Source organism: Opisthorchis viverrini (genome assembly GCF_000715545.1).
Source record: "Opisthorchis viverrini unplaced genomic scaffold opera_v5_5, whole genome shotgun sequence".
NCBI classification, from domain to species: domain Eukaryota; kingdom Metazoa; phylum Platyhelminthes; class Trematoda; order Opisthorchiida; family Opisthorchiidae; genus Opisthorchis; species Opisthorchis viverrini.
Genome location: NW_008751661.1, coordinates 866828 through 879780, shown reverse-complemented (window position 1 = coordinate 879780; position 12953 = coordinate 866828). Strand labels below are relative to the sequence as shown.

The window sequence follows — 12953 nt, the reverse complement described above, 5'->3', positions numbered from 1 at the left end:
TGAAAAATGACATTTGTAGCGTAAAAATCTTGGATATGGTGCACTGTAGCTGACAGGCTGAGAGAATGGATTAGGTAGAAGCAAACTGTCTGTATTATTAATGACTTTGCGTGGACCAAAACTGTGTGTGTCACAGGGTCAAAGAAATCATGTGACAGACGATTATAGCTTTGAAAAGGAACAAACTTCGTCAGAACCACGAGGAAGAACAACGGTGATCTTCTTTGGAATTTACAGAAATTTCGCGTTTCTATCTAGTCGGGACCTTAAACGGTTGGTGTGAATTGGGGGAAAACGGCCACTGTAGAGGGGAGCACGGAGAAAAGTATATCAATGTAAGTTCGAAGAGTTCCATGATTATTCGATCCTTCAACCACGTGACACTACTCAAGAGGTCGATGGATGATCTGAACAGCTCAGTGTCGGTTAAGCTCCTCCTGGGTTTCATCAGGTAGACTCAATTACCGTTGTAAGTTAATATAAAATAGCAGGAATGTGATGATAAAATATCTTTCAGCTAGAAGCTGGGGCAGCCTAAGTGCGTCACACTCGGCAGGGAAATACTGCGTACTAGAATCTCGACTGGGTTTCAGTCGAGTTTCTTGTCGACACCAACTTAACTAGGAAATGGCAGCCCGGTTGTTGTTGCTTTCATTCGCTGTCGCAGGATTATAACTGACAACATCAAGCCAATACACCACTGTCGGGAGGTACCTATGTAAATTTCCCGACCTGCGCCAATTTGTAAGTGACATTTGAGGGAACTGTAGAGACTGATTGATCCAGAGAAACAACCGCTGCAGACAAAACCGTGACCCGGGGCATATCTATTAACTGAAATGTCTCAGTACGGCCCTGACTCTTGATTTTTTTCTAGTTCTGAGCGGAGGGGCATAACAAAAGATGACACTTGGGCCATTCATCCCAGTCAAAGCATTCCATTTAGTTCATCCTTTCCAAAGGTTCCCTTTTTTGACATCCTTCGACATAGCTCCTTGGGGGATGAGAAACTCTTTACAGAACAATTGCTTGACTTTCTACAAAAAGATCATGGATTTTGAAGCAATTACGTGAGAAGAATGTGTCTGGTTGGGTTTGGTTTCCAAGGCCGACGAATGACTGAATTACTAAGACTGCATAGTTGTATCAAGTCAACATTAATGAGTGTATGTCCACATGAGTTTACATCTAGACCGTTACCAGGCGTCAAATAGATAAAATCCGTCAGACCGTTTGTAGTAATTTCGTATTCCCCTCTTTGCCTAACCACGTCATACACCACATTTTTGTTGTTCTTTGACAAAATATACCAACATTTTTTGTCTACGCCATTTTTTAAACATTTTCAAAAAAACCCTAGTTAAAGAAGACCAGTATGTCTGGAAAACACTGCAAAGTTTCAGGTAATTCGCTCCGGTACTGCCTTAAATATTTCTGTTTTCCAGGCATTTCCGTATTTCTTACTCTGTCCAGTGATCAGAAATCTGCAGAAAATTGAGGACATCGTAATTCACTGAATGAAGACTTTAAGTGTTTTCCTCAATTCGGATTTAAGTTGAGAAGCATCCCTCGGTTGAACGACTTTTGCAACGCGTAGGAGAGATCACGTGACACATTTCCGTAACCATGTTTATCTCCCGGTCCGATAAAAATTTCTGAATAGTAGTGTTTCGTATGTTGATACTGACCATTCGCGCAAAGTCAGTTCGCTACTGCAGACCTTCACCCGATGATAGATTTCGGGCGAGTGGTCCTGAGGACAACAGCTTAAATGCTGCCCAGATTGTCTCACGTGATTAGCACAAATTAGGAGCAGAAATATCACGTTGCCAATATTTTTCGGAATTCATCATGCTTTGTCATTTTTTTGGAATTATTCATGCGAAAGAAGACTGGCCTTTGTATACCGCAAAGTGTGAGACATGAGCCACACTGTGTACAGATCAGTCATCTGTAGCCCGAAGGCACAACAGTCATATTCTATTGGTTGTAGAAAGTTAATGAGTAACGGGAGGCCAGCGAGCACAAGCAGAATGGTCTGGTGCTATAGTGGGATTTACTATACTGGCGTTGACAAAACGACCTATTGGGAAGAATGACATTCAACATCTTCGTTTGATTTATACGCAAGCAGAGGCATGGACAGTACATTTTCCTTTTGGCCTGCTGATGAAGTCGGATTATACAGGCAAATTAGTGATGTCTCTGTGGGCATCAATGAAAGTACAAAGTTTGAACTGATTCTGGGTATGCGAGAGAATTCCCATCCGTTCATCTTCAAACTCGGCCAGGCTGGCGGTGATTCCTTGTCTCACATGACGCAGCGTGGGATCACAAAGAGCTACAGCCTAACGGCTCACATTGAGGCATGATAGCCTCCGTCTTGATTCACAAGCAGTTGCCATTTCGACGCTGCTCCGCTTGTGCGACCTACTACCCGACGGCGACCCACAGCACGCAGCCGGTGGGCAGGCTGATTGGATTCGATCGATCGCTCCATTGTGCTACAGAACTCGGTTCATTCGAAACAAACGTTCAGGATTCCATCTACTTGCCAGCACTGTGAGAAGGGAATTCGCCTTGCTGGTCGTGGCGACTGTTATTAGGTCTATGCGAGTCAGTCAAACTCTACTTGCGTGTACTTATAAGCACAGTCTATGTTACTCGAATTGATGGTGCTATAACTAGAATCCAGCTGAGTCTTTCATGAACGACAAATTGATTTGCAAATAGGGTAATTAACCAACGACCTTGTTAAATAAGCCTATTTTAATCCCGATAGTAGCACTTTTAAGCGGATGGAGAGAGTCACATTCGTAGGTCCACTAGGTAAAACGGTGGGTGATTGATGGATAGATTAGTGCTAAAATTTCCAGATGCCATCATCATCTACTTATCGTCTGACCGGGATATTTTGAAACAGTTCTAAGCGCGTAAACTGTGCTCACCCATTCTTTCCGTTTCCTCTGGGAAAAAAAAACAGGTTAGTAATGTACATAAGGTTGACGGAAACTCGGGAGCTGCGCCTACCTGATCAGCTCCAAGAAGAGAGAAACCGGTCGTGGGCCGTCAGAGTTTTCAGTAACCCTGTGAGTGACTTCCTCAATAAAATGTGAGGGTGTTTGTTCTGCCTCTGATGTTGTGGTATTTTATGCAACTTCTGTAAACACGGCTGCAACTATACTAGAATTCCTTTGAGAACAGATTTGAATTCTGATTCACGCAGCCCTGTGTGGCCTCCAAAACTGCTCTGCCATCAGACCCAATTTCTACCTGAGATCATCTTTGAGGTTTTCTATTTTATTTTTCTGGTTCTTGGTTCAGATACCAACCAGGGGATAGAGTGCTCTTCACACTTTGTTGTTTACCATCTTTTTGGGCAGAGGTACATAATTTTGTCTCCGGAAGGAAATTAGTTCGTCGAGAAATACACTCATTTGCAAATCAATTTGGCTTTCACGAGAGACTTAACTGAATCTCTCGTTTATGATAATCAACAACTAAATGTGCTGCACACGGGCCGCCTCATGATTCAGTTGGCAGGATATTCGAGAAATCGCAGTATATTTTCATTAAAGAAACTACTCACAAGGTTGCTGACAGCCCACGACCGGTTTCGCTCTTCTAGGGCTCATCAGGTAGGCGCAGTCCCCGAGTTTCCGTCAACCTTATGTTCTACTTGAACCCAAATTGGACTGTGTTCAAGAAATACACTCATCTGCAAATCAATTTGGTCTACAGTTTGGAGGAGACGACGGAAACTTCAAAAAACATACATGAGAAGTCATTGAAACCATTCTTTTACGGTCTCCTTCAGTCCCTATCATTTGGATCGATATTCCTAGCCTTGACAACAACCTATTACCTTCTCTGCCACGCCGCGGAATCAATGAATGAATTTGACTCCTAAATTCCGGTCAACCATATGCTTGGAAACGTAGATAGAAAATTGGCATGACACAAATATGGGGCATTTTATCAGCCTCCAGAAGGGTGGGCTGTCCGACAACTCTCATCAGTTTTAAAAATAGAGGAATATCCAGAAAATGCCTCGGCCTCTTGATAATCGCTTGAAATGAAACATTCAGCGACCCGATGAAGCACGTTCATTTTAAGAATATCGTAAATCAGGTTGAGTGCTTGTACACAGGGACTAAATAACGTGGCGGGCTGTTCAGGCCTAGTTAAGCAAAAGACTATCCTGAATCTCAAGATTCAGAACCGATCAGAATCGAGCATTCATGTTCGATGGTAAAAATATGGATCTGCCAGATTCCAGTACCGCGTCTGCCACACTATCCTCTCGATGTCCGTTTTGGGAGAACGAGCATTCAACTGGCCAATCATAACCGAGCAATTGCCCATTTCACACGTGTTTTCTATCCCCAGGACTAGTTACCAGCACTCGCGATAATACCCCTCTGCCTTCCCGGCCCAACTGTCATCTGGACAGAGATGGGCAACCAATGGCGAACGAGTTAGCAGCAAAGGAATAATCAAAGCCCGTAGCGTATCGACTGGGGAGTTTCGCAAAATCAAATACGACTCAGTCTTGCTAATCTTACCTGAGTGAAATCAACTGGTTATCATGACTCTACCAGCTGAACGTACTCCAACTGCCTGGATATGAGCATTCCCGCAAGCTATAATCTGTACAACCTAGACAGTCAAGCTACTTATGGTAACAGTAACAATTCGACGGTACTCTCTCCCAGTAGTCAAACCTATTTTACAGGCTCCCCGAATGAGAAAATCAATGGCTCGTTCTACGAGATTAATGCAGACATGCCCATTCGATTTCGTTATCAGTTTGATAACCCTGTGATAGTACAGAGCCCGGCACATTTCCGATCGAATTCCCAGTCCATCCAGAATGTGAGTGAGCATACTCCATCACCGCAATTGCAGCAAAGTCCAGTTGACGACACTAACAATGAACTGCAAATCGATCGGAATTCAGATAGGCAGGAGCTCAGCAATCATATACGACATTCTACTAACAAAAGCTTTCAAACGCCCAGCAAGCACCGTGATCCGACATCAGGACAGTGGGCATCCTCATTTTTTGCAGAGACTGTTGCTGGATTTACACAACATGTTTCGGCTGCTCAAGAGAAGCTTGATTCACTCTACTCGCAGCTGACGGCTCACAAAACGGAACAGCATTCAGATTGTCTGAGAACTACTGATGTGCCCCCTCCGAACTTGACCCTATCATTTCATGGTGGTTATCCTAACCAGGAAGAAAGCAGTTTACACACAATCCACAGTTCCTCAAAGCATTCCATTTCCGTAGTTGACGAAGTAGAGAGGTTCTCCCAAGTAGCGCACAAATCCGAAAATTCACGTGCGGAAATCGGCAAAACATTACACTGTGATCACACGCCATCAGCTCATCAGAGAGATTTATCATCTCTGGACACTTTGGATAAAATGCCCACATCACAAATTGATTTGCAAATAGGGTAATTAACCAACGACCTTGTTAAATAAGCCTATTTTAATCCCGATAGTAGCACTTTTAAGCGGATGGAGAGAGTCACATTCGTAGGTCCACTAGGTAAAACGGTGGGTGATTGATGGATAGTTTGGTGCTAAAATTTCCAGATGCCATCATCATCTACTTATCGTCTGACCGGGATATTTTGAAACAGTTCTAAGCGCGTAAAGCTCACTCACCCATTCTTCCCGTTTCCTCTGGGAAAAAAACAGGTTAGTAATGTACATAAGGTTGACGGAAACTCGGGAGCTGCGCCTACCTGATCAGCTCCAAGAAGAGAGAAACCGGTCGTGGGCCGTCAGAGTTTTCAGTAACCCTGTGAGTGACTTCCTCAATAAAATGTGAGGGTGTTTGTTCTGCCTCTGATGTTGTGGTATTTTATGCAACTTCTGTAAACACGGCTGCAACTATACTAGAATTCCTTTGAGAACAGATTTGAATTCTGATTCACGCAGCCCTGTGTGGCCTCCAAAACTGCTCTGCCATCAGACCCAATTTCTACCTGAGATCATCTTTGAGGTTTTCTATTTTATTTTTCTGGTTCTTGGTTCAGATACCCACCAGGGGATAGAGTGCTCTTCACACTTTGTTGTTTACCATCTTTTTGGGCAGAGGTACATAATTTTGTCTCCGGAAGGAAATTAGTTCGTCGAGAAATACACTCATTTGCAAATCATTTTGGCTTTCACGAGAGACTTAACTGAATCTCTCGTTTATGATAATTCATGATTCAGTTGGCAGGATATTAGAGAAATCGCAGTATATTTTCATTAAAGAAACTACTCAAATGGTTGCTGACAGCCCACGACCGGTTTCGCTCTTCTAGGGCTCATCAGGTAGGCGCAGTCCCCGAGTTTCCGTCAACCTTATGTTCTACTTGAACCCAAATTGGACTGTGTTCAAGAAATACACTCATCTGCAAATCAATTTGGTCTACAGTTTGGAGGAGACGACGGAAACTTCAAAAAACATACATGAGAAGTCATTGAAACCATTCTTTTACGGTCTCCTTCAGTCCCTATCATTTGGATCGATATTCCTAGCCTTGACAACAACCTATTACCTTCTCTGCCACGCCGCGGAATCAATGAATGAATTTGACTCCTAAATTCCGGTCAACCATATGCTTGGAAACGTAGATAGAAAATTGGCATGACACAAATATGGGGCATTTTATCAGCCTCCAGAAGGGTGGGCTGTCCGACAACTCTCATCAGTTTTAAAAATAGAGGAATATCCAGAAAATGCCTCGGCCTCTTGATAATCGCTTGAAATGAAACATTCAGCGACCCGATGAAGCACGTTCATTTTAAGAATATCGTAAATCAGGTTGAGTGCTTGTACACAGGGACTAAATAACGTGGCGGGCTGTTCAGGCCTAGTTAAGCAAAAGACTATCCTGAATCTCAAGATTCAGAACCGATCAGAATCGAGCATTCATGTTCGATGGTAAAAATATGGATCTGCCAGATTCCAGTACCGCGTCTGCCACACTATCCTCTCGATGTCCGTTTTGGGAGAACGAGCATTCAACTGGCCAATCATAACCGAGCAATTGCCCATTTCACACGTGTTTTCTATCCCCAGGACTAGTTACCAGCACTCGCGATAATACCCCTCTGCCTTCCCGGCCCAACTGTCATCTGGACAGAGATGGGCAACCAATGGCGAACGAGTTAGCAGCAAAGGAATAATCAAAGCCCGTAGCGTATCGACTGGGGAGTTTCGCAAAATCAAATACGACTCAGTCTTGCTAATCTTACCTGAGTGAAATCAACTGGTTATCATGACTCTACCAGCTGAACGTACTCCAACTGCCTGGATATGAGCATTCCCGCAAGCTATAATCTGTACAACCTAGACAGTCAAGCTACTTATGGTAACAGTAACAATTCGACGGTACTCTCTCCCAGTAGTCAAACCTATTTTACAGGCTCCCCGAATGAGAAAATCAATGGCTCGTTCTACGAGATTAATGCAGACATGCCCATTCGATTTCGTTATCAGTTTGATAACCCTGTGATAGTACAGAGCCCGGCACATTTCCGATCGAATTCCCAGTCCATCCAGAATGTGAGTGAGCATACTCCATCACCGCAATTGCAGCAAAGTCCAGTTGACGACACTAACAATGAACTGCAAATCGATCGGAATTCAGATAGGCAGGAGCTCAGCAATCATATACGACATTCTACTAACAAAAGCTTTCAAACGCCCAGCAAGCACCGTGATCCGACATCAGGACAGTGGGCATCCTCATTTTTTGCAGAGACTGTTGCTGGATTTACACAACATGTTTCGGCTGCTCAAGAGAAGCTTGATTCACTCTACTCGCAGCTGACGGCTCACAAAACGGAACAGCATTCAGATTGTCTGAGAACTACTGATGTGCCCCCTCCGAACTTGACCCTATCATTTCATGGTGGTTATCCTAACCAGGAAGAAAGCAGTTTACACACAATCCACAGTTCCTCAAAGCATTCCATTTCCGTAGTTGACGAAGTAGAGAGGTTCTCCCAAGTAGCGCACAAATCCGAAAATTCACGTGCGGAAATCGGCAAAACATTACACTGTGATCACACGCCATCAGCTCATCAGAGAGATTTATCATCTCTGGACACTTTGGATAAAATGCCCACATCTAAATGGATAGCAGGGTCGTCTTTAAAACACACCTTTGATCCAGATGAAAGTACTGTTGCTAGTGAACAAGTGATCAAGAACGATCCGGATTCCTTCGCAAACAACGCATCATCTATGACTGGATTGTCGTTGTTCCAGCGTCAAACACTGTTCGCTATTGGAAGCGGGGAGAACAATTACCGGTATTGCCACCAACAGTCAAAAAGAGCCATCGGTCCAAATCATAACAGCGTTACAATTCCAGATGTCCAACAACAATTCATCAATACAATGAATCTTTCAATGAGCAGTGGCTGCCGAGATTGCGACATGCAAGTTCAAAATGACAGCCTGTTTACACCCTCAGATTTTGGAGAAGTCAACAAACAGGTGTATGCCAGAGCGAATAAGCAGTGTCTCCAAGGCCGCTCTCAATCGATCAGGTCAAACAAAACGAGCCGGATGACTGCTAACGAGGAGACAGGTTTGGTCACATCACGCTGTTCGCTGCCGTTTAAATGGATGCAAATTAAACGTCAACATCCAAGGCTCACGAATACTGGTGGTAGGTTAACTGCGGTTTTGTACACTAAAATTCGAACGAAGGTATCATTTTGTTTCAAAGTCCTAAAAGACTGGTCAGAACTTCATTGCAATTTGGTGGTCTTTCAATGATGATAATTAACCGATCAGTCAGTAGGGAGCCTTTTTATTCTGAATCAAATAAAAAAACAACCCGAATAAAGGGAACCTCAAGTATTCCCGCTGCCTGAATTGGACAAGTTTGCCCCTGATTCAAACTGACTGACCATCAACAGCCCATTTAGTAAATAAAAAAAATTTAATGCAACCAAAACTGATGGGCCCCAAGCAAGCAGTCGGCTGTCAAAGCCTTCGGCATCCTTCTAAGTAGTAGGTTATGTCGAGAAAATGCACTTGGAAATCTCGAGTGTGGTTTCAACCCAGAGGTAAGGCAGCCTATGTGCAACACATGCAGTCTGGGGGTACCACGAACGAAAAATTTACTAGAGACGTCATTACCATCGATTTCATTTTGAAACTATTATACCTCGAAAACTCATTAGTAATTACCACACACATGCAGTCTGGGGGTACCACGAACGAGAAATTTACTAGAGACGTCATTACCATTGATTTCATTTTAGAACTATTATACCTCGAAAACCCATTAGTAATTAACATTTGTATCTTTGGAAAAAAGTATCAAGGTCTCTGCTTATGTGATATGCCGTTCGTTTCATTCACATTTCACTTTAGAGATTATACAACCGGATCTCATGAATGTAAAACTAAATATATGGATGTACGATGTTCATCTCGTAGGTTTTCATCATGCGATAATTTCAAACACTTCTCAACATAGTGGTTATTCCAGTAGAAACGTCGAAGTAAATATCCCTTCCAAAAGAAACTTTGAAAATGTCCCTCCTTCAGAGCAACTGCTGTATATTCACATACCCGGTAAAACCCAGTCGGTCTATACAAACGCTGTCTCACATAACAAGGGACAATGAAATAAGAAATTAATTGCGGACTCGTGAATGTTGAATCACAGGATTTTATTCCGATATTTTTTTCAAAGAAACCCCATGAAGATTATATATTTGTCTCCAATTCGTCATAAGTACAAAGGAACCTAAGCATTTTGTGACGGGGTGTTTTCATGAAGGAAACTATTAAAAGCTTGCTGAAAACTCGTCGACAGCCTTTCCCCATTGAGCTTATGCATTAGACACAGTCCCGGAGTTTCGGTTCAACCAATCGTATGTTCTCCTTGAACCCATACTCCACGAAATTCCATAAATACACTTTTTGCATGCCGATTCGATCTTTACGGGGACTCCCAGCTGAATCTCTCGGTTATGATATTCTTCAACTAAACGTGCTACACCAGACAGTCTCTTGATTTAGCTGACTTAAAGGAAACTACTGGATTGAGGCTACCCTGTGCAATATACTCGGTTGTAAACTAGCATAAACGAGGCATCTAGCTGGGTTACAGGTGAGTCTTCCATGAAAACCAAATTGAAATGGCAACTGAGTATGCTTGCTGAGAGCATTGTTTCAGCATTAACACAGTGAACGTTGGTGACGTTTCACCTACCATTCCGTGTCCGTACTAGCCTAAAGTTGCCGCAAACACAGACTACGTAGTTGGTATTCTTACTCGCGCTTGGTAAGCACACTAGGAGATAGTGGAATCAACTTTAATAACCTAGAATTGCCTACATTTCTGGTGTCAGAAGGCTACTCTACTTTCATCCCAAACAATTTCCTGTTCTACTCTGAAAGTCCGGGTCCGTAAACAAATGATTGTATTTGTAAATCTATTCGAACCTTCAGAGTGATGTGAGGAGCTTTGGGAAGTGAAGATTTTCATCATGTTAATCAAGACAAGTTATGTTGAAAAGCCAAAAAGCAGTGTGCAGTTCTTCCATCATCAGCATCTCATGAATCTCAGTGAGCTTCGAACCAGCGAACTTCCCGCCAGAGGTCGCAAAGCTAGCAATAGGGTTTTAAATGCCTGATCAGCAGTATGATTAGTTTTCACTTAGACAGGACATAGCACTAAGGTCGAAATACTAACCATCTGGTTTTAACTGACTGATCGGTAGTACGATTAGTTTTCACTTAGGCAGGACATGGTGCCACTCATCCTTCAATAACGGAAACCTCATTGACTGGCTTGTCGAGTGACTATCTCTCAAGAAGAAGTTTCACACGTCCAGTTCATCGGCAGAAGCGCTGTATCCTTCGGAGGAAATCCGGTCCCATGCAACAGTATTTGATAGGTTTAATGGGCGTCCTTAACTGATCATAGCTTCACAAAAAAGCTTAGTTGAGAAGGCATCATCGAGGACTCTTTTTTGGTGTCCATGGTCTAACTGCCTATTAGGTTCCTACAGTATGCCGTGATCCTTTCTGGCAACTGGAAACTTTTCCGAAGATAGGGAACCATTATGCTGTCAATAGCGATCCATTCAAAATAGAGCTACCCCCCTGAGGGACCACAGAGTCATTTTTTCGTTGGTTTCGTCTATTTGAGGGAACCCTGTGGTTGATTATATCTTCTATCCTATCAGCTTCACTGATAAGATACTTTCTTTCAACCAAGCGAAAGGGTGAAATTTAGTAGTATGAACGGTCTGACGAGTTTGTCAACTTGGAAAAGAGCCTTGTTTCCGGCACTGTATGAATTTAGGTTCTGGATCAGGCTGTGGTTGACTGTTTGATTTGTATATCATGACTGTTTATCTGTCAGTATCTTTGTGCGATCGAATTTTAAGTAAGGAGGCGAATCGGAGCGAACGTGTGACCCTGCGACAAATATGTATCAGGTTGTGGCGATTCAGAATACCTTATAAATGAAGTAGGAACCCTAAATTTGGATAGGAGTCGCTAGATGCCACCATGCTCGGCCCTTTTTCTCAGGTTATTTGGCAATTTCGAATAAGCCTTATACAGGAAAAACTTGAATTTTGATTTGAACCCATTCTGCTAATACACACGACGCATATACAGAATATTGTCTGAATGTACATTTAATACTAAACCTAAAAGTACTTGTTCAGCAAATAGGCTTCAATACCATTCTGCGTGCGCGCTGCACACAAGTTTCCATTAGTCTTGGTTCCTGGTTGAGAGTCATACCGGGAGTTCACAAATCAAAGTAGTGTTGACAGTATCTGAAGTGGCAAATGTGACTGATGTTGATAAGTAGCTCCAAGACAGCAAAACTAAAAGTAGCTTTCCTAGAGGGCTCAGTCAGCTTCTCCAGGGATATCGTTTCGGCCGAAACATGTTCTCCCCGAGATTACTGAATTACATTGGGGTGACTAACGATAGCCCGAGTTCGTATATCCTCGAGTCGGAAAGCACCACAGCCTAACGCTAGACAAGCTTTTGCAACTAGCCGCTGTATTCGTTCCGGTGTCTTGGTGTCAGAAAAGGATTCGTCAACAAGAAACATGACAGCTTTATTCCGAACAAGCGAATGCGAAAGTTGCAAGCGGCTTTACGTTATTTAAGGCAGACTTTCGACACTGATCTGGACTGCCCGATTGGCGATGGTCTATATAAGTCACACTATACTTCAAGTTGTTTCTTGGATTCTCTTTCCGGCAGCTCAACGCTCCAGGTAATAACATGATAATTTTCAAATCGGTGTTTGACGCACACAAAGACGTTGTAACGAAAAAAGGCGAAACTAGGTTCTTTTGCGCACCATTTTATCAGTTTGGAACTATCTGGGATATTGTGTCTCTGTTTTTTTTTTAATTCCCCCGGGGTGTAGTATATAGTATGTCAAGAACTAAGGCGTCACCATTCTTACGTGCTGCCTCCGACTTCCACCTCACTCCATTGAATGGGATCCTACACCTATTTTGCCAAGAGTTATAGGCTAGTGATCTATTTCCTAGTGAGAGATGGTTATTGGGACCGAAAGTAACCAACATCTAGTGTGATGTGTAATAATCTTTTCGGCCTGGAAGTTGACGCACACGGTCGCTCCCTTTTGTAGAGAGCACTTGAAAAGGACAGAGGGTCGTTTCATGTATTTTGTCTACCCAGAGAGGAGGCCCATCAGAAACAAGTCAAGTGGAACCGGGATGGCGTAATACGTAGTAATGAAATTCGATGTTTTGTTCCGTGTTTTTCCCTTGCGAATATCAAGCAGATTATGCTGCAATTGGGTTACGAAGAACTGCAGTTCGCCCATGCAGTGGACCAAGTTGGAGACCTAAACCAGGATGATGGAGCTTCACCAGAGTTAGAGACGGTAGGCTTAAAGTGGTTGGGAAGGGAAAGA

The 12953-nt window shown here is 43.1% G+C and overlaps 1 protein-coding gene across 1 annotated transcript in view; it reads left to right on the top strand.

Annotated features, from left to right (window-relative positions):
- The window catches only part of T265_00495 (hypothetical protein), a gene marked incomplete at both ends in the record, with an annotated part of 41989 nt that overhangs the window by 9284 nt on the left and 19752 nt on the right, over window positions 1-12953 (top strand). The window contains 2 exons of the mRNA XM_009164299.1: window positions 4736-5465; window positions 7414-8687. Of these exons, the coding sequence (XP_009162563.1) occupies window positions 4736-5465; window positions 7414-8687 (2004 nt within the window). The remainder of the gene's footprint in view (window positions 1-4735; window positions 5466-7413; window positions 8688-12953) is intronic.